Source organism: Phacochoerus africanus, chromosome 11, assembly GCF_016906955.1.
Source record: "Phacochoerus africanus isolate WHEZ1 chromosome 11, ROS_Pafr_v1, whole genome shotgun sequence".
NCBI lineage: Eukaryota > Metazoa > Chordata > Mammalia > Artiodactyla > Suidae > Phacochoerus > Phacochoerus africanus.
Window position 1 is genome coordinate 9,757,041 of NC_062554.1, and position 26,664 is coordinate 9,783,704.

The 26,664-nt window shown below is 44.2% G+C and overlaps 1 protein-coding gene across 2 annotated transcripts in view; it reads left to right on the forward strand.

The window, feature by feature from the left end:
* Positions 1–26,664, forward strand: part of UVRAG (UV radiation resistance associated) — a 283,852-nt gene that overhangs the window by 36,361 nt on the left and 220,827 nt on the right. Inside the window, exons 3-5 of one of the 2 annotated variants that reach the window (XM_047752708.1) lie at positions 1,237–1,271; positions 12,590–12,751; positions 14,427–14,501. In XM_047752708.1, the coding sequence (XP_047608664.1) occupies positions 1,237–1,271; positions 12,590–12,751; positions 14,427–14,501 (272 nt within the window). The remainder of the gene's footprint in view (positions 1–1,236; positions 1,272–12,589; positions 12,752–14,426; positions 14,502–26,664) is intronic. The other variant, XM_047752709.1, reaches the window with a different exon arrangement.

Here is a 26,664-nt window from a genome sequence, read left to right on the forward strand (position 1 = left end):
CCATGAGGTTTCGGGTTCGATCCCTGGCCTCACTCACTGGGTTAAGGATCCGGTGTTGCCGTGAGCTGTGGTGTAGGTTGCAGACTCGGCTTGGATCCTGTGTTGCTGTAGCTCCATTTAGACCCCTAGCCTGGGAACTTCCATATGCTGCGGGTGCAACCTTAAAAAGACCAAAAAAAAAAAAAAAAGAAGTAAAAAGTTTATTGTTTCCAAACTCATGTCTAGGCAGAATCTGTGAAGCTGTTGATTCAGTAAAAAATTTGAGTACCTACCTGTGCCAGGAATAGTTTTATATGCTGAGGAGACATCATTGTTGAAAACAAACGCTGCTGCCCTGAGGGAGTCCACAGTTGTTTACAGTTTGGGGGTGGGCGTGTGAGCCACCCGTTTCAGTGTGTTAGAAAAAACTTAAGTCTGTCCATGTGTCACCTGAAATCATCTCATGCACTAGTGGCGTGTGCATCACTCTCGGGAAATAATCGCCCTATAGCAGCACAGGGATACAGGGTCCTTTGCAGAGTCCACAGCGACACAGCATCACGGGAGGGACTTTGCAGGGTCGGCAGAGGGAATGCTGGACGGTTGTCCAAACCTCTGTCCCCGTCTTTTGATTGTATCTCCAGGTTTTTAGAACCCTGGCAGCACCCGTGAAGATTTGTAGGGTCATGACCTTTTTAGTGCTTCTGGAGGACCTTTGACTGTTAGTCTGATGCGATCTCTGTCTCAAGAAGAAATGGGCTCCAGGGGCTGAGAGGCAGAATGGTGATGACACGCGGAACTAGAGCTCGGGTTCCCTGGTTGCTCTAGGAACGTTCTTTGCACAGAGCTGCAGTGGATGATCACTGGAGATATTTGAGAAAAACAGCACATTTGGAATCAGGTCTAGAATGGCAGGAGGTTAAGGTAGGGAAAATTCTGAGTTTCTAAGGGTTCACGTTAGAATCTGGGGTAAAAGGAGCCAGTAAAGGAAAAAAACCCACTAAATTAAACCTGAACAGTCTTGACCTGTCTTTACTCCTGTTTTTCCCCTTGAAAATATTTTAATTTAATCATTATTTCTGTTCTCTTTGCAGATAAAGATGCAGAGAGAATAGATCCCTTGAAAATGTTTTAAGTGTTTTGTTTTGTTTTGTTTTGTTTTTTTACTAGAGCACGTGTTAAAAAAACTTGTAGGATTAAGAGTTAGTGAGCTTATTTTCCTCCATATCACTTACTGTTCTTTTTCTTCTTTTCCAGAATTTTATAGAAGTGAAGTGATTAAGAATTCCTTGGTAAGTTTGCTTTCTGACAGGTACATGTGACTAAGCCTGTAACTTCTGTTTCAGAAAATCCCGAGACACAAAATAAGTTGAAGTTCAGTTCTGGTACTATGATACCTCTGCAGTTAAATCTGCTCAGTTACTGCTTAAATCTCCATTGATTTGTTCATTTCTGTACCTCTAGTGCTTAGAGCATGCCTGGCACAAAGTAGGTGCTTGATATATATTTGCTGAATGAATTTGATGTTTTTTTCTGTTAAAAAAAATCTGCGTCTTTTTCAATTCACATTTTATAATTCTGTCACTTCTATTAACCGGAGAGATTTTTGACTATTGGACTTACCAAACGTCATAATAAACGATATCTTTGCATATGTACTTCTTAAGAATTTTATGTTTCGGGCTGTAGGATAGGATCCCTCCACGTGTTTCTTGGCAGTGGCATCGTTCAGTTAGAAAGTCGGAAGCGTCCTACCTTTGATACTGTGTACCCTGGATACTTGCATGAATGGCTCAATTTTTTTGACTCCGTCCACGCTGATAAAAAGAAGAGCTTTATGGCAATGATAACATCCTTTTGACAGTCCACGAACCCACTGGACTTGGCCCCTTACCTTTCAACCTTACCTCCGAACAGTTTTCCTCACTCACTGTGTTCCAGGCTTAACCTCATTTTTTCAGTGCTTCGCACGTGCCACGTTTGGCTGGTTCCTCATGCCTGCGGCGCCTGTTTCCCCACATCGTCACTCGGCTGAGGAACCCTTTGGGGTCTGAGCTGCGTCACTTCGGCCAGGCCCCCTGTGACTGTGCCGTCTAAAGGCGATCCTTTCTCCTCTTTTCCTCATCGCCCTGTTCCATTTCCTTCAGAGCATTTATCCCTGTGGGACCCTCTTGGTCATTGATGTGTTTATCATCTGTCAACCGCCCCCCAGAGCGCAAGTTCCTCGAGGGCGGGAACCTCGCTCTTCCCGTTCACTTCGGCAGCCCTGGTGTCTCGTAGCCTCTAGAATAGTATCCTTGCTGAGTGGGTCCTTATCAGATGAATAGATGGATGTCGGTGATGTGTTGTCTTCACCGAACCCTTTTACGTATGTGACCTCGTTCTGGTCCTTAGAACAACTCCGAAGGCAGATCCTAAGGAACCGACATCCAGAGAGGCTCCTGGCCTTTTGCGGAGCCACACAGCTGCTGGCCCAGAAGCACAGTCGAGACCTCTGCCTTCACATCTCCACTACCACGCTTGGCTGCTTCATCAAGCTGCCTTCTAAATGTCTCTCAAACACTGTAATAGCTTAGGGTCCTCGGCCAGACAGGTTCCTTTAGCCCATCTTTGAGGAGCTCCGGTCACTAGTAAAACTCTTGTTGTACATGCAGTAAATGCTGCCTGATAAACGACTGGCAGCCTGGCTGACCTCTAACAGCTGCTGAATAAATACAGTTTCTCCTTCTCTCTTGGCTTAGTTGGAAACAGCACTGAGCTACAGGCAGTTGAGCGCTGGGGAGGTGGGGGTTAGGGTGCGGACAGAGTGGAATGTCACCTTGATTTATTCCACTCCCTTTTCTATAGTCAAAACTTGATTTCCTCAAATTTAATGCACCTTATAACCAGCGTCCAGATCAAGAAACATATTTCCAGAGCTCTAGAGGCCCCCTTATGCCCTCTTCAGTTACTGCTACTCTCTGAATGTAACACCATAAATTGATTTTACCTGTTTTTGAACTTTGTAGAAATGAAATCATTCTCTTGTGCCTGGCTTCCGTGTCTCAGCTTTGTATCCTAAGACTCATTCATATTGTGGAGTGTATTCGTGGTTTGTGGGCTCTGTAGTGTTCATTGTGTGAATATACCAGAATTTATCCATTCTCCTTTTGATGGGAATTTGGCTAGTTTGGGGCTATTGCGAATCATACCTCTATGAACATTCTTGTATATATCTGTTGGTTGAACATTTGTATGCATTTCTGCTGGGTGGCCTTGCTGGGACTATTCATACGATAAACTTTAGTATATGTTGCCAAACAGTTTTCCAAAAGTATTGTTTCATTTACACTCTCACCAGCAGTCTGGTGAACACTTGATTTTTTTTTTCAATCTTTTGAATTTATTGGTAGATATTTATATAGTATTTTTTGGTTTCAGTTTAAACCAAGACAGATATTTTTAATGTCAGACTAAGCACATGTAGTGCCAACAGTGTGTCTGACTTAAAAGAATTGATCTTGGAGTCCTCGTCGTGGTGCTGCGGAACCGAATCTGACTAGGAACCATGAAGTTGCAGGTTTGATCCCTGGTCTCAGTGGGTTAAGGATCCGGCATTGCCATGAGCTGTGGTGTAGGTTGCAGATGAGGCTCGGATCTGGTGTGGCTGTGGTGTAGGCCGGCAGCTGTAGCTCCGATTGGACCTCTAGCCTGGGAACCTCCATATGCCGTGGGTGTGACCCTAAAAAGACAAAAAAAAAAAATTGATCTTAAGAACAGCTCTTTTTAAGGTTGTGCATCTAGATATAGTGATGCCTGATGACTGCCACCTGGTGGTCAAAGAGTGTAGGACCTTCTTGATTTTAACTTTCTAAAGTCAGAATCATCATTGAAGAAAAATGCTTGCTAGAATTAATGATAAATTGGAATATTATAGAGGGTAATAAATATAAGGGAGTAACATCAAGCAGAATAAGGGTGTGTCTGGCAGGGATGACGGTTGTTTTTCTTTGGTAATCACAGAGAAGATCTCATTTGAGCAGATTCCTGAAAAGAGGGAGGGAACAAGCTGTGTGTCTTCGTGGAGGAAGACTGTCCCAGGCCAAGAAGGTAGGAGTGCATTTGAGGATTTCAGGGAGTGGCTAAGAAGTTAGCATGGCTGGCCTGGAGCGAGCGGTTCGAGATTTGCTAGGCAAGCGTGACCGAGACAGGCTAAGGGACTGCGGATCAGAGCAGAGGACGAAGAGACCTGGAGAGACAGCAGGTGGTAGCCAGGGGGTGGATGGCGTGAGGATGAGATTTTGGAAGGTCACACAAAATTGGGAGCATCTGGTGGCCAAGGACCCCAACTTACTCATTTTCCTGCTTTCCAGTGTCCTTAGCACAGTGCTTTGCCTAGAGAAGTGCGGTAAGTGTTGGCTGCATTAACTAGAATAACCCCCCTTGACAGGCTGAACGGTGAGGTGTCTGCAAGTATGGGTCAGGGTCCTGGTCTCTTCCCAGCTGTATCTAGCATAGAACACACAATGGCGAATTCCTAATTCCACTTTCCTATCTCTGGCTTCGACTAACCTTACCCTCCAAACCACTTGTTAGCTTTTGGGAACCTTTTTGTTTCTGGTTCAGGAGGAAGTTAGATCCTTAATATTAATGAAGGGCTATTGGTTAATTTTTTTTTTTTTCTTTTTTAGAGCCACACCCATGGCATATGGAGGTTCCCAGGCTAGGAGTCTAATTGGAGCTGTCGGCCTACACCACAGCACAGCCACACGGGGTCTGAGCCACGGCTGCAACCTACACCACAGCTCACGGCAATGCCAGATCCTTAACCCACTGAGTGAGCCCAGAGATCAAGCCTGCATCCTCATGGATCCTAGTCGGGTTGGTTAACCTCTGAGTCACGAAGAGAGCTCCCTATGGGTTAATTAATAACTAAAATAGTTAAAGCAATAAGAGTGGAAGTAACTAAATTCTCTAAAATTGATTTTATACATACACAAAAGACATGTACTTGTCTTTAACAGTTAGAAAGTTATCAGTCATTAGGTATTTTTACAAAAAAAGGAGTGTTTACTTTTATTAGAAAATTCAAAATCTCATGGTGGGAGGAGGAACAGTGCTAGCTAGTTTGTATGTGTTTTGAAATATGTCTGTATGTGTGTTTTCCTTAGTAAATAAGAGGTATTAATTTTTATTTTATTTTTGCTTTTTAGGGCCACACCTTCAGCATATGGAGGTTCCCTCAGCTAGGGGTTTCATTGGAGCTGTAACCACCAGCCTACATCAGAGCCACAGCAACACGGGATCCGAGCTGCGTCTGCAACCTACACCACAGCTCACAGCAACGCCGGATCCCTAACCCACTGAGCGAGGCCAGGGATTGAACCTGCAACCTCATGGTTCCTAGTCGGATTCGTTTCTGCTGCGCCACAATGGGACCTCCAAGGAGGTGTTAATTTTTAAGTTCTCACTTGTGATTCAGGTGTGTATCGGATGCATTACACACATTGTTTCTCATCCCGATAGCAGTGCTACAAAGTCAGAAGGATTCCTGTGTTATAGTGAAGGAAACTGAAGTTCAGACAAATGGAGGAACTTGCTCTAGGACCAGAGCTGGTGGGGAGCCCGGCTCTTTGACAGCTTTGTGCTGCCTCCCTTGTGTCACACTTCCTTCCGCTGATCAAATCTACTGGGTCTAGTGGAGGCCCGTGATGGGCCTTGTAATTGAATAAACAAAGCTCTGTATTTTTAGGGAAAGCGTGTGACATACTTGTCAGAACCAAAACTTCTGTTGGAACTGTGACGGCTTGAGCTGTTTTTAAGTCTTGGGAAAAAACTGGATGAACAGAATAGACATTTTTTAAAGAGTTACTGGCCTGAGGGAAACTCAAACAAGTATATGTTTTAGTTGAATTGTGACCGAATGAATTTACTGTGTGTGTCTGTGTGTGGTGTGTGTCTGTGTGGGGTGTGTGTGTTGTGTGCATGAGAGAGAGAGAGAGAAGAGAAGAGAGAGGCAGAGGCAGAGAGAGTAGGGGGTCGCTGCTCTTGCCTGTGTCATCTTAAGTTTCTGGTGTTACCCTTCCTCATCTTCAAGGCTTTGCAGCCTCTGCCGGACAGTTTCATAATTGGGGGGGGGGGATTGACCCCTGCAATTACAGGACCAGGGAAGCAGAGGAGTCTATGGAAACATGGAGGGGAGGGTGGTTAGGAAAGGTTTCTAACAGTGGCAAGACAGGAAGGATGAAGACAGGTGAACGAGGCAGGGCAAAGGGAGTTTATTGGGCTGAGGAATAAGGACTGCTTATACATTTAGTTTGCAATTCCTAAGACTTGTATGTTTTGGGAAAGTTGGAACAGCTTTTTTGATTCTTAGGTGTATTTCTTGTGACCATACATTTGTGGTAAGTGATAAGAATAGTGGTAACTTGTTTCTGCTTTGATATTTTCTTTATATGTGTATTTCTTTAATAACCAAGAGGTATCAGGAGTTCCCGGGCCAGGGATCAAACCCATACCATAACAATAACCAGAGCCACACCACTGACAGTGCTGGATCCTTAACCCTCTGAGCCACCAAGGAACTCCAAGGCTCTTTTCTTTTCTTTTTTTTTTTTAAGTTTACAGGATTCTATTCCATCTAATTTGACAGTTTAAGCAGTCCTTTTGGCGTGCTTCCTGTTTTTGTTTCTCTAAGGATTTGTGCAGTTGGTGGTTTATTGAGTTCCGTTCTACCCTGCTGTTCCACTCCTGCGCTTTCATGGTCCCAGCTCACTGTGGAGAGGGACCTCTTGTAGGCATGGCTGGGGCCCGGGCCTGGGCTTTGAATCATGTTCCTGTTGCCTTTTAAGACTGCAACGCATCCAGTTTATATAGTTCAGTCAGTGCCTTTAAGAGAATAGCCCTCCGGATCTCCACTCATCTCTCTGGGTTCTAGCTTTCCTTTTGGCTTGGAAAATCTTTGGTGATGATGGTGCTTTATTATTATTTTAAAAAATATGAAATTCCCTGGTGACCTGGCGGTTAAAGGATCAGGTGTTGTCACTACTGGACCTTGGGTTGCTGCTGTGGTGCGGGTTTGATCCCTGGCCCAGAAACTTCTGCATGCCAGTTGCAGCCAAAAAAACAAAAAAAAAAGTTCAGCTGGCATTCTTGGTTGTTTTCAGTGGGAGGATTTTCTAGCCCGCCGTTATCAGAAGTGGCTGGCTCCCTTCCATTCATTCCGGCGGCCAAGTATGAAATTTAGTCTTACTGTTTCACGGTTACCTGCTCTGTTTTACCCAAAATATTATTTTCTATCCCCATTGCCCATCATTTTCAATACATTTGTCTAAGAATAACTTTAGCTTCTTAAAATAACTAATGAAAGATTTGCTTCGAATCTTTCAAAAAGAGATTTGCTACTACCAAACATTTCAGTGTATATTTCCTACAAACAAGGAACGTTTTACATAATCACAGAAAAGTGTAACTTGAACACAGTACAGTTATCCAACCACAGGCCTTCATCCCCCACCCCCAGCTTTGTTGAGGGACAATTGACAGAAATTGTGTGTATTAAGGTGTATGGTGTGATGTTTTGGGGTGTGTGTATACACATGTATATATAGATACTGGTTTCATTTCCTTTGGATAGCTACCCAGAAAAGGGATTATCAGATCATATAGTAGCTGTAGCTTTTGTTTTTTGTTTTTTTTTTTTTTTTTTTTTTTTTGTCTTTTTAGGGCCACACACACGGCATATGGAGGTTCCCAGGCTAGGGGTTGAATCAGAGCTGTAGCTGCCGGCCTGCGCCACAGCCACAGCCACAGCCACGCCAAATCCAAGCCGTGTCTGCGACCTACACCACAGCTCACAGCAATGCCAGATCCTTAACCCATTGAAAGAGGCCAGGGATTGAACCTGCGTCCTCACGGATACCAGTCAGATGTGTTTCCCCTGAGCCACAGTGGGAATTCCGATAGTTCTAGTTTCAATTTTTTTGAGTTCCCTCTGTCCTGTTTTCCAAGTGGCTGTACCAGTTTACGTTTCCACTGAACTAATTCACAGTCATAATTCAGATATTGTCAACTCTCCAGGACCCAATTCAGAATCACTCTGTTTTTTAGTTGTCATGCTGCTTTATTCTATTAGTCTGCACAGTTGTTTTTAGCCTTTCGGGGGGCGGGGGGGGGTGTTGGCTTCAACTTTTGAAACTATACAGACCAGTTATTTTGTAGATTCTCTTTCAGTTTGTCTGTTTCCTCATGATTACATTCAGGTTATGCATTTTTGGCAGGGAAACCATAGATGCAATATTATATTCAGTGTTTTGTTTTAGGAGACACATGTTATTGGCTTGTCCCAATATTGATTTTGTCACTTGACTACAGTGGTGCCTGTCAAGTTTTTCCATTGTGAAAATATAATTTATCTTTTTCTTTTCTTTTCTTCTTCTTTTTTTTTGCTTTTTAGGCCTGCACCCATGGCATATGGAAGTTCCCAGGCTAGGGGTCGAATTGGAGCTACAGCTGCCAGCCTACTCTAGAGCCACAGCGACGCAGGATCTGAGCCACGTCTGCTACCTACACCACAGCTCTTGGCAACGCTGAATCCTTAACCCACTGGGTGAGGCGAGGGATCGAACCTTGCAGCCTCATGGTTCCTGGTCAAATTTGTTTCTGCTGTGCCATGATGGGAACTCCTAATTTTTCCTTTTATAATTAATAAGTGATTTGTGGGGGAGAAACTTTGAGGCTTTGTATACATCCTGCTTCTCATCAAATGCTTGCTCACCAGTTTTAGCATCCATTGATTTTCTAACTCGCTCCTTGAATATTTATTATTTGGCATTCTAACTTTCCTTTATCGCCTATTTAATTAATACTAATCTCCATCTTTATGGACTCAAAGGTTCTATTTTATTCAGTGAGTTATAATCTATTAGCATCATTATTTATTTTGATGCTGAACTTATCCCACGTTTGGTTAGTGAGAGCTCTGTGAATGGATCCTTTGGCGTCATTCTTTGAGTGTTTCCTTACCCTCTGGCCCAAGATGTCCCAGAGGCACTTTGTACTCTTCCTGCCCCAGCCCTGGAATCAGCCTTTTCCCCGAGGACCTTTGGTTCCTTTTAGTGAAACTGCTGAATAGACAGATCTGAGCAGGCTCATTGCTACTGGTGTGCTCATTACTTCCAGACTTTCTTAAGGCACTGAGCTAGGAAACACACACACACACACACACACACACACACACACACACACACACACACGGTACCCCTATGTCTATTGTCCTGTCTCTCTATTAAAAACAATGCATTCACACCATTCTTACCAATTTCAGTCCAACTGAGCTCTCAATTCATTTGTAACTCCATCTTCCAACCGTGAAAAGCCTGGCTTCCACTGTGCTCAGAATATTTCCTCATGCTTAGAAAACACAGAAAGTGGCCTTAGAATGACTGATTCTTCCCACTGTAAGAAACAAACGTATACATTAGAGTTCAATATTTATTTACAGATTTTTTTAAAAGTTATATACCATGAAAGGCATACATTTTAACCATGCAGCTTGCTGAACTTTCGTAAGTGCCTATATACCTGTCAAGACATATACATTTGCCATCATTCCAGAAAATTCCCTGTTGCTCAGTTCTTATCCCCACAAGAAGAAGTTATATTTCGTCATGGACGAGTTTTGCCTCTTTTAGGACAGTACATCATATAAATGGAATAATCATATAGTATGTATTTTTTTTTTCGTATTCTGTTTTTAATTTTTGCCTGACTTTCCAGCTATATTTCTTTGTATTAATTTTGTAGTCATTGCTCTAGGGATCATTACATATACTCTTAACTTCTTCATGTGAAACAGAAGAAGCTTGCAGCATATGGTTCTGGCTGTTCTTCTGTTATTTCATATGTGACCCTCTCTACAGTTATAGCTTTTGCTTCAAACAGTCATATATGGTATAAAGAATGTAAGGAACTTTTTTTTTTTTTGAAAATTTATACCATTGCAGGCCTGCCTTTTAAGATGGCCTAGCTAATCTTTGATACACATTTGTAAAAGGCACGATGTGTTAACAGGATAAAGAACCCAAGACACCCAAACTGAGCCACTCTCCCCAACTTCCTCTTTGTACAAGTGTATCCGTTTTAAGGCAGATGCTCTTCTGTGCAGAGTACAGCAGAAGATCCACATTCTGTACAAGTTCACACATTCTCAGGTTTTTTTCAGTGCCATTTGTCAGGATATTTGTTTATGATAAAGCCTATTAAAACAGTTTTTTCCTAATGAAGCTTAAAGAAGTTGCTACACAATTTTGAAAAATCATTTAGAGATGTCCTTCCAGACCCTTCATAGAAAAGTTCAATCTTTTTTCCTTGTTTCTTCTTTTAAAAATGTCCGTATCAATTTGTTCAGTATGTCAGGTGGTTCTTGCTGGAGCCAGTGACTGGCTTCTGACAAAATAGCCTGAAATAGTTTTTAACAGAAGTCTTTGTGATCAGCCGTCTCAGCCTCCACAAATGCGTCTTTCTCTCCCCACGGTAGTAGTGTTGGCGTGATCCCCATGGGCTGTTTGAGAGGCAGGCAGCCTGTGTCCGCACGCACTGAGGTTCAGGTTCTTCATGTCTCCGAGTGGAAGAAATTCAGCGAGAGACAAAGTGATAGGCAAGAAATAGGTTTATTAGGATAGGACGCTTGTGAGAGATGCAAGCAGGCAGGCATGCAAGCTCTGCCAAAAATAAGGAATTTATAATTACTCAGCATTAACTTTTTTTTTTGTCTTTTTAGGGCCACACCCACGGTATATGGAGGTTCCCAGGCTAGGGGTTGAATCGAAGTTGTAGCCACTGGCCTACACCACAGCCATAGCAACGCAGGATCCGAGCCATGTCTGTGACCTACACCACAGCTCACGGCAATGCCTAATCTTTAACCCACTGAGCGAGGCCATGGCTCAGACCCTCGTCCTCATGGATACTTGTTGGATTCGTTACCGCTGAGCCATGATGGGAACTCCGCCAGTGCTTTTTTTTTTTTTTTTTTTTTGTCTTTTTGCTATTTCTTGGGCCGCCCCTGCGGCATATGGAGGTTCCCAGGCTAGGGGTTGAATCGGAGCCATTGCCACCGGCCTACGCGAGAGCCACAGCAACGCGGGATCTGAGCCGCGTCTGCAACCTACACCACAGCTCACGGCAACGCGGGATCCTTAACCCACTGAGCGAGGCTGGGGATGGAACCCACGTCCTCATGGATACTAGTCGGATTCGTTACTGCTGAACCATGATGGGAACTCCGCCAGTGCTTTTTATTTCTTCTTACAGATCCAAATTTCTGTCTGGTTTTCTTTCTCTTCAACGCGAAGAACTTTTAGCATTTCTTGTAGTATAGGTCTGCATAGTCATCCCTGGACCTTACTGTTCCTCTTCATCTTCACACCTAAATGGAACTCTCCCCTCTTTAGCAGGGTTGCTAGGACAGTTAGGTGAGATAGACACGCAGGGTCGTATGAGAATGGAGTTTTATGGCTCTTAGGTTGAAATTCTTGGATGGCTGGAATTTAGTTTTCATATGATCCTGAATGAAGGTGAATGTACAGATGGGCTTAATTACTATATTATCACCATGCTATTTATTTATTTATTTATTTAGGTCTTTTTAGGGCTGCTCCTGTGGCATATGGAGGTTCCCAGGCTGGGATCAAATCGGATCTGTAGCCGCCAGCCTACACCACAGTCACAGCCACGCCAGATCTGAGCTGTGTCTGTAGCCTATACCACAGCTCACAGCAGTGGTGGGATCCTTAACCCACTGAGCAAGGCTGGGAATTGAACCCGTGTCCTCATGGATCCTAGTCGGATTCGTTACCACTAAGCCATGATGGGAACTCTGCTAATGCATTTTATTTGTTCTTACAGATCCAAATTTCTCTCTGGTTATGTTTCTCTTCAACATGAAGAACTTGTTTTAGCATTTCCTTTTTTTTTTTGTCTTTTCTAGGGCTGCACCTGCGGCATATGGAGATTCCCAGGCTAGGGGTCAAATTGGAGGTACAGCTGCCGGCCTACACCACAGCCACAGTAATGCCAGATCTGGGCCATGTCTGCGACCTACACCACAGCTCACGGCAACGCCAGATCCTCAACCCACTGAGCGAGGCCGGCGATCGAACCCACAACCTCATGGTTCTAGTCGGATTCATTTCCACTGGACCACAACGGGAACTCCAAAGTTTATTATTCTCTCCTGAGCTACTTCTCAACACTTTTTACATACTGGGCTTTTTGTTAAACAAGGTAATTATTTAAAACGAATTTTGAATTTGGCAATATCCAGTTGGATTTACTTTGAGGGCATTGTTTATATGTTGGTTCTTAATAACTGGGTATTAAGTGCACAAATAAATTGCCATAGGAAGCCATGTTCATTAAAGATTAGACTATGTATTCCTTCTAGAGACTTTAATAAATAGGCACTCTGTGTGAATGGAAATGGCTTCTTAGGTCACTTAAGTTTGCAATGGAATATATTTATGAGTTCTTTCGGTGAAAAAACAAAATGATCTACACCCCACCTGAGGTAACTGTAGCCGTAAGCATTTCGGCTCTTCTTGCTAAAGCACGTGCTCGTTTCCATCCCCAGAATCCAACGTGGCGGAGTCTGGATTTTGGAATCATGCCGGACCGCCTCGATACGTCTGTGTCCTGTTTCGTGGTGAAGATATGGGGCGGCAAGGAGGACATTTACCAGCTGTTGATTGAATGGAAAGTCTGTTTGGATGGACTGAAATATTTGGGTCAGCAGGTAATTTTTAGACTCGTTGCAGGAGGTTCTCTTCTCTAAGTAACCTGTCTCACCTTGTGGAGCTGGGATCTCAATCACCTCTGGATGACTTAAGCACTCATTCTCTTTGTGATGTGCCGCCCTGGTAGGTACATGGAGTCCTTGGTTACCACCCACCCCACCTTGGAGTAAACACTGTTTCTATTTTGGGATACCCGTGGGACTACTGATAAAATAACCCTAAGTTATACCTGCAGACATCCTCCGTATTCCTTTTTTTCCTCTCTTTTTAGGGCCGTACCCACGGCCTACGGAAGTTCCTGGTTTAGGGGTTAAATTGGAGTTGCAGCAGCTGGCCTACACCACAGCCACAGCAACACCAGATCCAAGCTGCATTTACGACCTACACTGCAGCTGCAGGAACGCTGGATCCTTAACCCATGGAGTGAGGCTAGGGATCGAACCTGCATCTCATGGATGCTAATTGGGTTCTTAATTTGCTGAGCCGCAATGGGAACGCCCTTTCATATTTCTTAATATTTATTCAGTATATACTTTCCGGTATGTTTCTTTTATTTATTTTTGTCTTTTTGCCATTTCTTGGGCCGCTCTCTGTGGATAGAATATGATATTAAGTGCTTGCTTACATTTTGTGGGGGATGGTACTTCTTAACATTAGAGTTGCAGGGCTGTAGGCCTGTTGGGGAGGTTTTTGTTTTTTTGTTTTTTTTGTTTTTGTTTTTTTTTGCCAGAGAAGACCGCCTTCACCATGCCTTTTAATTAACTCACTCCTTAGGTGGTGGTTGCCTTAAAATGCTCAACTGTGCTTATGTCTAACTTGCCCTGATTTCAGTGCGTTAGCATTTCAGGCATCTTCTTACAAAGCTGGTTGTGCTGGTATAGCAGAGAACCAAAGAGAGAGAACATATTTTTCTAAAGTCATTTAGATGCTTAGTAGCATTGTAGAAAGTCACCTGTGAAATAGGTATGAGAAATAACATGCTACTAGGGAATTGTTGCTGGGTACAGCAGGTTAAGGATCTGGTGTTGTCTCTGGGGTGGCTCAGGTGTTGCGTCAGAGGTGCAGGTTTGATCCCTGCCCTGGTGCAGTAGGTTAAGGATCTTGCACTGCTGAAGCTGTGGCATAGGTGGCAGCTGCAGCTTGGATCCGACCCTGGCCTGGGAACTTCCATGTGTCGTGGGTGCAGTTGGAAAAAAAAGTAGCCTACTACTAGAAAATGGTATAGTGGAATTACAAATTTTTAGAGGGAAGTAAGGCTAAGATGTTATCAGGTTAACAGCCAAAATCACTTAGGTTTGTTGATTGGTCATCTGCTTTCTGGCAGGCATCCTTCTTAGCATTAAGGATTCAGAGGTGAGTAAGATAAGGTTCTTGGACCTGGTAATCTGATGTTTGATGAGTGTTTGCAAGGAGAGCAGCGGGAGTACATGAAAGGTATTTAGACAAGCCAGGATAGAGTTGGGAAATGAATGCCTTGAATGCAATTTTTTTACAAGTTAGGTTTTTTGGGGTGTAATTTACATACAATAAAATTTGCCTTGTTAATGTGTGCAGTTCAGTGATTTGTTTTCTTCTGGCCTGTGAGATAGAGCCAGCCTGTTTCTCGGCATTGAAGTAGGTCCTGTCGTTTTCTGATCACATTAAAACTAATAGTGTGTTTTCCTCCTCTCTTAGATTCATGCCCGCAACCAAAATGAAATAATTTTTGGGTTGAATGATGGCTATTATGGTGCTCCATTTGAACAGAAGGTAAGAGGATTTTCATAACGCTGGGAATTTTCTTTAATGCGGGCAGGCCTCGGTAATGGGTGGAAGCTCTGTGTGAATGGATTCACGTTGTAAGTCTCCTTGTTTGTTGTTGGTGTGGCTTAGGGTGAAGGCTTTTTAAAGTGAGACCTCATTTTGTCCACACTTCAGTTCATCTTTTCTAAATCCAGATTATATTAATTTTCCTGAAAGAAAATCTCAACTAGCTATTTTCTGCATAATCCCATAGGGTTTAGGAAGAACAGTAAATTTAATGTAATATGATTTTATTAAATGTTTCCAATATCTTTTTTTTTTTGGTCTTTTTTTTTTGCTGTTTCTTGGGCCGCTCCCGCGGCATATGGAGGTTCCCAGGCTAGGGGTCGAATCGGACCTGTAGCCACTGGCCTACGCCAGAGCCACAGCAACGCGGGATCCGAGCCGCGTCTGTAGCCTACACCACAGCTCACGGCAACGCCGGATCGTTAACCCACTGAGCAAGGGCAGGGACCGAACCCGCAACCTCATGGTTCCTAGTCGGATTCGTTAACCACTGCGCCACGACGGGAACTCCGTGTTTCCAATATCTTTTGCAACTTGAATACATTTAAGAAACCTCAAATCCAGTTACAGTCAGTGCTGTCTCTAATTTAAAGGTGGTTAGAGAAAAGAGAGGGCATTCATGTTTATTAGGTACCTGCGCTCTGCAGGACCCGGTCAAGGGACTCGTGTCTTTTACCCCCCTCAGTACTGGCCGCTAACCAAGGAAGTGAGTTTCCCACATCGTTTCCTCTTAGTCATCATCTTGTTTCATGATGCTTGTCTGAAGTGCTGTTGATGGGGTGCTCGGTTCATTCAACAGCTATTTATTGAGCGCCTGCGGTTATGTCACCTGCTGTGCTCTTGAGTGCTAAGGGTACAGTGCTGAGCAAATGGATTTTTCCCTTGCTGTCGAGGAGCCTATGGAGGCGGTGGACATTGATAAGGTCACCTCACAGCGATCTGTATACACACATATGGTGGTGAGTGCTGCAGAGCCTGTGACGGGGCGCTGGCTTGCTCCGGTGGCTCATGAGAGGCCTTCAGGGTTCCCGTCTAGAGGATGAGTGGAAACGGATCTCGTGGAGGGAGTGACGGCTGAATACGGAGGGCGTTCTGGGGGGAGGAGGTCGGAAGGCCATGAAATGCTAGGGGAAGTGGTGAGTTTTAGGGACCGAGGGACAGTCTGGGTGACAGGGGAGCGTGGTACCAGACGAGGCTTGCACAGGATTTTACCCCAAGAGCAGCAGAGTTGCTGAAGGATTTTTACCATGGCAGAGATATCATTAGATTGGAATTTTAATAATTTCCCTCTGGCTGCAGTAAGTTGATTACAGAAGAGGCCAGAATATAAGTGGCAGACAGTAAGAAGGATCTGACAGGACATTGGTAAGAGATCGGATGCTTTGGAGCAGGGTTATGGTAGAATAGAAGATAGATTTAGGAAAGTTTTAGGAGGTAGAATCGTTAGGACTTGGTGATGGTTTGAATTTAGGGCATAAGAATAAAAGAAGGTGTTAAGAAGGATGACTTTGGGGTTTTGGCTTAGATGAAGCTACCGGATGAATGAAGGTGCCAGACACTGAGAGAACCCAGGGCCCCTGGAGGAAGGCCACCTTTGGTGGAGGGAGTTCGTGAGTAGTTGAGATGTGATCACATATGGAGATGCCTTCGAGGTATCTGTGGGTTGGTGTTAGAGGTGGCATTTGAATTATATTGAGTGTGGAGTTTAGAGAAGTAGGTTAGAGAAATTAATGTGGGTCAATGGCAAATAGTCACTGAAATCATGAGTTCAGAAAAGATAGGCTAGGTTCAAGCTATACAGTGTCAAAAGGGGGCGCTCAATAACCACACCTTCAGCTCTCCACCTTTTTTGCTTGTTTTTGTTTTTGAGGGCCACATCCGTGGCATATGGAGGTTCCCAGGCTAGGGGTCAAATTGGAGCTGTAGCCGCCGGCCTGCACCACAGCCACAGCAACGTGGGATCCGAGTCGCATCTCTGACCTACCCCACAGCTCATGGCACTGCCGGATCCTTACCCCACTGATTGAGGCCAGAGATTGAACCCATAGCCTCAGGGTTCCTAGTTGCATTCATTTCCGCTGCGCCATGGTGGGAACTCCCTCTTTCTTTATTTTAAAGCCCTCATCTTCTAAGTTCCTATAGTATTTCAACACTCTCTGTATGCCTTTGACATAGGTGTAGCTCTTTCTTCCTTTCTAGTCTATAAACTTCTGGAGGACAGCTTTCCATATGTAATTTTTTTTTTTTTTTTGAGAGTTAAATTTTTATTTGGAGTGAATTAGGACTTAAGCCCGGGAGATGGCATCTCAGGTAGCCCTGAGAAACCGCTCCCTCCATATGTAATTCTGAATTCCCAGCACCTGTCATCCTCCTTGAGACATATGTACGCTTAGTAAAAATCTTTTATTTAATGAGTGGATTGTGGGAACTGCTACTGCTGGTATTTGTCATGTCTCATTTATAGAGTTAGCCACCCTGAGCCTGGATTAAGGCTCAAGTTCCTCTTACAACTAGGAACCGTCTAGCATAATGTCTGGCAAACAGTCATCATGGTAACAGCTAATATCTCTTGATTGTTACTGTTAATCAAACACTGTTTTAAGAGGTTTATATCTATTATATTATTGTATTTAATCTCCCTCAGAATTCTCTAGCCAGAAGCTAATAGTGGCTGAGGTTTTGGGTAGACCAATAACTAACACCCCTTTCTTCCTTTCTGAGTTTGGAACATGTTTAGAAATAAGACAGGGGGTAAATGGAAATCAGAATGTTGGCATTAGCACTGATACAACTGATGGGCTTGAAGTGGTTTCAAGCCAAATAACATGGCTTAAATTCTATAACTAAAAGTGCTTTTACACAGGACTTCCTCCCTAGCTGAATCCCAAATCACAAAGCAAGCACCACTGGGATCTTCCCCTAACAGCGACAAAACCTGATCCTCCAAGATCAAAAAAGCAAAATTGATGAGTGCTTTACCCAGGCTGTTCCTGAATAGGAGGGCACCTAGAAAGAACTAAGGCAGCCATGGTCCGTCTCATCTCCCAGGCTCTGAGGTCAAGCTCCTGCCTGTCCTGGGGAGGAGTGGGTTGAGGACACAGAGAAACTGGAAATTTTTTTTTTTTTTTTAAATAACCTTGTTTTCTGGGAAGTGGAGTGGAAAGTTTTTCTCCTTTTTGAAAACATGGCAGGGCAGAGTGTTTCTTACTAACAATGATAATAGCTGGGAGTTCCCTTGTGGTGCCATGGGTTAAGGATCTGGCATTTTCACCATAGCAGTTCAGGTTGCTCTCGTGGCATGGGTTCGATCCCTGGCCCAGGAACTTACGCTTGCCATGAGCATGGCCAAAAAGCAAAAACGAAAACAAAGCAATAACAACAGCTAATGTTTAGTGAGTCCTTCTGTGCCAGGCCCTGTTCTAAAGCGCTTTACGCATTATACCTCATTTAAACGTCACAGTTGTCCTTTTATAGAAGAGGAAGCTGGCACAGAGGAGTTAAGTAACCTTCCCCAAATTACATAATTACTGAATAGCAGAGCTGGGATTCAAGGCCAAATGGTCAATAAATGTTTATTGAATAAATATTTGTAGTAAGTGGTACATTTTACTTGATAATCCTTCAGTTTATAAATTTTACAAATTTATAAGTTGAGTTTATCTTGCCCCGTGCCAGCCTTCCAGTGAACATCTGACATACAGCCGTAAGAGTTATTAGCCATAAGCAGGATTTTCAGTCAAGAAGGCATTGTGGCTCAGTGGAGACGAATCTGACTAGCATCCATGAGGACGCAGGTTCAGTCCGTGGCCTCCTCGATTGGTGGGTTGAGGATCTGGCATTGCCACGAGCTGTGGTGCAGATCCCACATGTGGCTCAGATCTGGCCTTGCTGTGGTTGTGACATAGGCCAGCGGCTACATCTTCAATTCAAGCCCTAATCTGGGAACCTCCAAAGGCCATGGGTGCAGCTCTAAAAAGACACACACACACAAAAAGGCATCGTCAGTGCACATGTTGAGACCCTGTGCTGCACCAAACAAAAATCAGTGATTGCTGAAACTGGAGAATTTTACTTTGCTAAAACAAAGGAAGACCAACATAGCAAACAGCTCTGGAACAGAAATGGAATAGAAACACAAAGAAGTGGGCAGAAGCCTTGGGCATCGTTGGCTGGGGCGAAATGAACCCCACATGAGCTTGGAAGCTGAGATGGGGCTCTCGCTATTGCAAAAGGAGGTGGAAAAGGATCTCTTGGAAAAACCACCAATCTGTTTTTTTTTTTTTTGGCCTTCCTGACGGCAAGTGGAAGTTCCCAGGCCAGGGATAGAGTCCATGCCACATCTGTAACCAGAGCCATAGCAATGACAGTGCTGGATTCTTAACCCACTGAGCCATGAGGGAACCCCAAGAAACCACCAGTCTTTAAGAATAGGTTTTGAAAGGAAAATTCTTAGAAGCCAGCAAGAGAAAGGAAATACTGCCTACGAATTAGACCAACAAGACGTCTTGTCAGCGACGGTCAATGCCAGAAGAAAGAGATCCTGAGAGTGCTGTTAACTGTTAATGTACAGTTCTATTTCTGGCGAACTTTCAGTCAAGAGTGAGGGTGAAAGAAGGACAATTTTAAGTACACAAAGACTGAGGATTTACTGCCTGCAGACGCTTTATCTATACTGAATGTTGTGGACAGAGAAGTGATCCCAAAGAGAAGATGTGGATTTTTAGCAAGTTAACAGCAAGGTGCATAAAAAAAAAGGTTAAGAGAATTTAATTAACTGCTAACTTACAAGCACACACACACTAAAATACAGTAAGCTTGTTGTTAAGTATAGTCTGTGGACCAGGGCTAGGTGAAGAACTACCTGTCCCCACTGTGGTTAAGCCAGGTATAAAAAGTGGAAGTAGGGAGTTCCCATCATGGCTCCGTGGTAAGGAGCCTGACTAGTATCCATGAGGCTGCAGGTTCAATCCCTGGCCTTGCGCAGTGGGTTAAGGATCTGGCATTGCCGTGAGCTGTGGTGTAGGTCACAGACGCGGCTCAGATCTGGCGTGGCTGTGGCTGTGGTGTAGGCCGGCAGCTGCAGCTCTGATTGGACCCCTCGCCTGGGAAGCTCCATGTGCCGTGGGTGCCGCCCTGGGAGGAAAAAAAAAAAAAAAAAAAAAAAGTGGATGTAAATGTTTTTAAACACGTATAGCAATTTGACATCATTGTGCCTTCCTATTATATTTTAGAAAAGTATCAGCTCACAGTGGATTGAAGGAAAAGCAACTGGCCCTTTGCTGCAGAGGGTCTGAGGAGCACAGCTCTAGACAACAGTATAAGGCGAGGGAGGACGTTTAAGGGGAAGCCTCATCGGAGTCATCGGTTTGGGAGGAGGTTAAAGATAGTAACGGGTTTACAATTTCTTAGAAAAATTTGTGGTTGAGGAGTCCTCGTCGTGGCTCAGCAGTTAACGAACCCGAGTGGTATCCGTGGGGATGCAGGTTCAACCCTTGGCCTTGCTTGTTGGGTGGGGGATCCGGTGCTGCTGTGGCTGTGGTGTAGGCCGGCAGCTGTAGCTCCGATTCAAGCCCCAGCCTGGGAACCTCCATGTGCTCTGGGTGCGGCCCGAAAAAAAAAAATTGTGGTTGAGTGTTCATCTAAAAAATATAAAGATTCCTAGTAAACACTAGAAACAGAATATAGATTTTTAATTAACGGGGGGGGGGGAATATAAAGTGTAGGAAACTTTGTCAGCTTGGTATGAGTCAGAAAAGAAGAAAGACAAAAACAAACGCTGAATAGAAATGTAGTCCAGTGATAGAAATAAGTCCACATATACTGTATCACAGTCATTGCAAATGGTTGAAATAGTTCATAAAGGATTAAAAAAAACGCTAAAGCATCGAGGCTTTGAAAACAGGATTATGTTTTAAGAATGTATGTTCTGTGCAGAAGAGGAAAGATCACGTGCGTGAAGCAAGAAGGAAGCATGTTTTAAAGCAGCTTTTAAAATAGTGCCAAGATTTTGGTTGCGCAGTCCTTCAGCATTCTTGTTTTTTCTCTCTCTCTCTCTCTCTCTTTTTTTTTTATCACATCTGTAGTTGCATAATGATCATCACAATCCAATTTCACAGGATTTCCATCCCACAGCCCAAGCACATCCCCCCACCCCGCTCCTTCGGCTTTCTCGGGTTTTTTTTACATCGCTGTAACTAGAAGCATGTTTGTTATTCCTTCTGGCGCTTCTGTGGCTGTGAATCCTCCCTCCGTCCTTTTTTCTTAACATGTCCTCAGCCACCATGGATCTAAGCGCTGAACTTACTTGTTTGCTCAGAACTTTTGCCTCTCTGTTTATCTGCTTCCCGAAAAGGCTTCCCTCATTCCTGTTGAGTTTCAGGAATCTAGCAAAATCCCTCAGCCATTTATTGGATGAGTTGTTCAGTCTCCCTCCCAGCAGTGGAGAGAAACCACTTATTAGGGAGTGAGAGGTCTTGTTAATTTTATGTGGTAAACTTTGACTTATTTGGCAAACAGATGCAGAGCTCTTAAATATTTAACGGCATGCAAAGAGATAACTGAATAAATGAGAGACAAAAATCTTTTATCTTTTGTTTAAAAGTGATTCATGATTTTTTTCTGTCAATAAATATGAAGTGCCTACTATGTGCCCTTCACTAAGCTAAGCACTACAGAGGTGCCTTAGCACAGTGGGCAGCGCAGCAGTCTCATAAGCTAAGTGCTCTGGGATCCGAAAGTGTTAAATGCACATTCAGAAACATTTATTCTTTTAACTGAGATAAAACAGCATTTATTCCAGGAGAGTTCCAATTTACAAATAGGTTTAGTGTGAATTTTTTTTTTTTTTAAATGGCCACACCCAAGGCATATGGACGTTCCTCGGCCGGGGATTGAATCCGAGCCACAGATGTGACCTGTGCTGCAGTTGTGGCAATGCCGGATCCTTTGAGGAGGGAACCTGTGCCTCTGCAGCAACTGGAGCTGCTGCAGGTAGATTCTTAACTCACTGCGTCACAGTGGGAACTCCTTAAAAAATTATTTTCTGGGCGTTCTCGTGGTGGTGCAGTGGGATCCATAGTGTCTCTGCGGCACCAGGATGCAGGTTTGATCCCTGGCCTGGCACAGTGGGTTAAAGGATCTGGCGTTGCTGCAGCTGTAGCACAGGTTGCAACTGTGGCTTGGATCTGATCCCTCACCTGGGAACTCCACATGCCATGCGGCAGCCAAAAAAAGAGCAGAAAAATTATTTTTGATGTCAAGTTGCTTGGGTCTTGACACAGGTGAATTAGAGCAGAACCTTAAGTTATTTGAAGAGAACCTTCGGAAGAGATTGGCGAATCGGGCTAGGCTACCTGGAGAGATGTTCCCCAGGTGGATTTTACTGCCAGGATGGCAGCTGGGGAGCGTGGGGCCTGAGAGGCTGCTGGGCCAGCTCTTTATCCAGTTAGCTGGAACCTTTTCAGATCCCAGGGCAGGAGCTTTGCTTCGAATAAACACATGTAAGTTTATTTTTTTTTGCTTGAATTTCCTTTTTGGCAACTTCTGTTTTGGAAGGATGCTGACAGCTCCTTGGGTGAATGTACATCCCTTGTGGTTAAGAGTCTGGGTTGTGGAGTCAGATTGATGCGACCTTCATTCCAGGCACCACCGTTGTGTCCCTGTGAGCGAGATTTGGGGCACCTTGAGTCATTTCTGAGTTTGTGGTTTCATCTGTACGTGGAGATAACAATTTCTACCTCATCATCGTTGTCTGGAACGTTAAAGGTGCGCATGTCTCTAACAAGCCTGGGACTGGCGTTCAGTCGCGTGTGGAAGCTACTCATGGACTCTGCACCCTAGGATAAGAGGCATTGCATCTCTAATGCTTACCCTGGTGTCAGCATTGAGTCCCTTGCACTCTGCCTGGCGTGCAGTACGTGCTCAGTGAAGTGTTGTCACTGAACGCGGCTGAGTGCTTGCTGCGCTTAGGACCCCGCAGCAGTAGCTGAGGTGAGAAGTCTTGAGGGGATGGTATTTTTCTCTCCTACCTTCCTTCCCCCCAGGCTCAACTGTTAGTTTTATTTTTATGTAACTCATCCTGCCGTGATGACTCTGATTATCGTGTTACTATATCAAGCGCACAAAGCTTTAGATTAAGAATTCTTTTTCTAAGACTCAACGCCCTAGCAGCAGTGTCTTCAGAGTCCAGTAGATGGCAATGCTTTCTCATTTGAGTGGAAACAAATTAGAGCAGGAGCAGAATCCAAGTGAAAAGGATCAAATCTTTTGGGAAGAAGGACTCTCTCAGGAGCCTGAAGTAGCGATTGTTGATGAATTTCACAAATGCAGCCACATGACACGATCATGTGAAGTGTCTCAGCTGGGGTGATAGTTTCATCTCCAGCCGAGACCGAAGATTTAGGGACAACACCAGGTTTCACCATCTGTTTTGAGAGCCAGTACCAATGACAATTCCTTATTTATTTATTTATTTTTGTCTTTTTGTCTGTTGTTGTTGTTGTTGCTATTTCTTGGGCCGCTCCCACGGCATATGGAGGTTCCCAGGCTAGGGATTGAATCGGAGCTGTAGCCACCGGCCTACGCCAGAGCCACAGCAATGTCAGATCTGAGCTGTGTCTGCGACCTGCACCACAGCTCATGGCAAGGCTGGATCGTTAACCCACTGAGCAAGGGCAGGGACCGAACCCTCAACCTCATGGTTCCTAGTCGGATTCGTTAACCACTGCGCCACGACGGGAACTCCAATTCCTTATTTTATTTTTTGCTTTTTGGGGCCGCACCCGCAGCGTATGGAGGGTCCTAGGCTAGGGATTGAGTCAGAGCTATAGCCACCGGCCTATGTCACAGCCACAACAACGCCAGATCCGAGCTGCGTCTGCGACCTACACCACAGCTCAGGGCAATGCCAGATCCTTCACCCACTGAGCAAGGCCAGAGATCGAACCTGGAACCTCGTGTTCCTAGTCAGATTCATTTCCACAGAGCCACGACGGGAACTTCCTCCAATTCCTTATTTTATATTTTTCAAGGCATGATACTTTTGAAAAGTAGATAACCTGAATTCTCATCCCAGTTTTGTTCTGATACCTACTGTGTTCCTTGGGCAAATCACTTAACCTCTCATAATTTTAGGTTCCTCACTTCAAAAGTAAGAAAATTCTAACAAGCTGGTTAAGGCTAGAGGGGATAGTCCAGTTGTCTGGATCAATGCCCTTATCTCATGGATGGAGAAACCATGGCTCAGGGAGCCTAATGACCTCTTGAACTTGGAATGGAATGTTTGTTTCATGCTTTAGTATTTTTTTTTAAATTTATTTTTTACTTGTTTTTAATGAATTTTATTTTTTCCATTTTAGTTGGTTCACAGTGTTCTGTCAATATATGTTTCATGCTTTAAATGGTAACTTGGACGTAGCTGTAAAAATATTCACGTATGGGGGTGTGCGTATATATAATATAATAAAATCACCTCATACTTTCTTAGCTCTTTTACCTTTAAGGATTTGCCTGTAAGTTATTTCACTCTATCCTTAGAGCAGCCTGTGGGGCAGGGAGAGCAACTGTCAGGAGTCGTTTTCGTAGTAGCAGCAGCTGCAGCAGGCACCTAATAGCTGCACAGTAAGTATTCGGGGGAATAAATGAACGGCCAAGCTATCAGGATGAGTTAGTGGCAGAACCAGGGTCAGAACACACACCTCTTTCTTTCTAGACATGCGCTTTCTTCACGATACCATGTCCCCTGTGTAACGTCCCCTAGTGACGACTAGACGATGTCATCATTCATTCCTTTTTGAGGTTGTGTCCATTATTGTACTTGACTGACTGTGATTGTGATTAAATGCTGTTAGAGATATTTTCTTTAACTTATAGCCACTCCGACGGGCAAGTGTTAGTTTCTCATTTTTGGAGTAAAGATGCCGACACCTGGAAAAGTAGAGATTTTCATTGAGTTAACTTTATGGAACTGAGACGTTAAAAAGATGAACATCTTTCTCTTGACAAATTAATGGACACTAACCTGTTTCCAAAGCACGTTCTGTAGAGTCCTCAAGCAGAACGTTCAGAAGTAGGGGCTTAAGTGTGTCAGGTAGCCTGTGCTGTAACACCAGAGAAAGGGGGTGTGGTGTAATTTCTACCCAGATCTCTCAGTACATCCTCAAGCACAAGTTTGAAGATCCCAGAGTAGCTCATTCGCATACACACTCTGTTCTGTTTCCTCATGGCGTTCTCTCCTGCTCTGTACCCCAGCCAGGTTCCAACATACAGGAAACAAAGACCAGGTAGATCCTACCTAAGGGGCCGTTTCTGGGTTGTTTTTTTTTTTTTTTGGTTTTTTTTTTTAGGGGCACACCTGCAGCATATGGAAGTTCCCAGGTTAGGAGTCAAATCAGAGCTACAGCTGCCGGCCTACACCACAGCTCTCAGCAACGCCAGATCCTTAACCCACTGAGCAAGGCCAGGGATCGAACCCGCAACCTCATGGTTCCTAGTCCGATTCATCACCGCTGCGCCACAGTGGGAACTCCCCATGAGGAGCTGTTTCTAACAGCTGCCTGCTTTGTTGTAAAACATCTAGGCATCTGAACTCAGTTGAAATCCAGGGTATAACTTTCTGAATTATTTGAGCTGTTGAGATATCCCACCCAGTTCCAGTGTTAGCCCAGGTGGGTATGGAGTTTTGAAAACGGCCATTGCTAGTTTTCATTTACTGAGTACCTACCGTCTCTCAGACACTGTGCTGCCTACTGTACCTGTTTTATTTAATCTGTGTGACAGTGCCGTGAGGTGGCTGTCCTCATTTTATAGGTATGGTATCCTGTAAGAAAACATTAAAGTATTAATCCAAGATTACTTAGCGAGTCAGAAGCAGGACCATGATTTGAAACCAGGTCTGATTTACGGACGGGCTCTCTCTTTTAACTACCATGCTCCGTGGTAGCTCTGCCTTTCTTCCTACTTCACATGGCACATCAAGGTACCAAGTTGCTATCTTTACATTTCACCAGAGATACCCACCGTGTGCATTGTGAGACTCAAACGCCAGAGTACCTGGGAAAGTGCTGTAAATGGTGTAAGGTGCATTATTGTGCAGCCCTTGGTATGGATTATTGTCGAGCGGGCATGCCATGCCCATGAGACCGTCAGCCCCCCAAAGTCCACAGAAGTTCCACCATTAGTCACTCGGTTTGGCTTCCCTCTGAGTCTTTTTCTTCCCTTTTCTCTTGGATCATATTAACGTCTGACAGATGTTGGGAAAATCATCTCATCCTGTAATTCATATTTATAAATCCTGCTGCTGCAGTGTGGTCCTCATTTTCTCTCTTCATTGAAGCCAGAGAATAATCTGGGAAAATGCCATATTTCCTGTTATGAATTTGGAGGATCTTGTCTCCTTAGCAGAGCTTCTGAGCTTTTCAGAATTTTAATACTGGAAATTTCAGAGCCAAGCATGGTTCTTCATATAGATGTTTTAGATTCTTACAAAGTAAACAGAAACAGAGCTCCAAACTCATCTTCACAAGGGGATGCAGAGAGTTGAAGATTTGGTTTTGTTTAAAAATTTGAGAACTTGTCTTTACTGTTCTTTCTTAGGATTTGTAATGAGGCCATTCTTGACCTTTTTAACCTTTTGCCCTCTGTTAGTTTTGGTTTCAATTGTTCCCCTGGGAGTTCCCGTTGTGGCACAGCGGAAATGAATTGGAGTAGTATCCATGAGGAGGCAGGTTTGATCCCTGGCCTCAGTCAGTGGGTCAGGGATTTGGCGTTGCCATGAATTTCAGTGTAGGTCACAGATGCGGCTTGGATCCTGCGTTGCTGTGGCTGTGGTGTAGGCTGGCAGCTGCAGCTTCGATTCGACTCCTAGCCTGGGAATCTCCATATGCCATGGGTACGGTCCTAGAAAGCAAAATAAGTGGTTCCCCTCCAAAGTTGGGAGTCCTTTCTTCTTTTTTTCTGTTTCGTTGGCTGGTTAACATGATGCTCCTGTTGCTTTCTCTTCTCTCTCTTCTCTCCCAGTTGGGGCACCTTGTCTACACAGCCTTCCTCCCGTTAGGGCCTAAGCTCCTTTAGCGCTGAAGTTGTATCTTAACTCACTTTTTTCAGT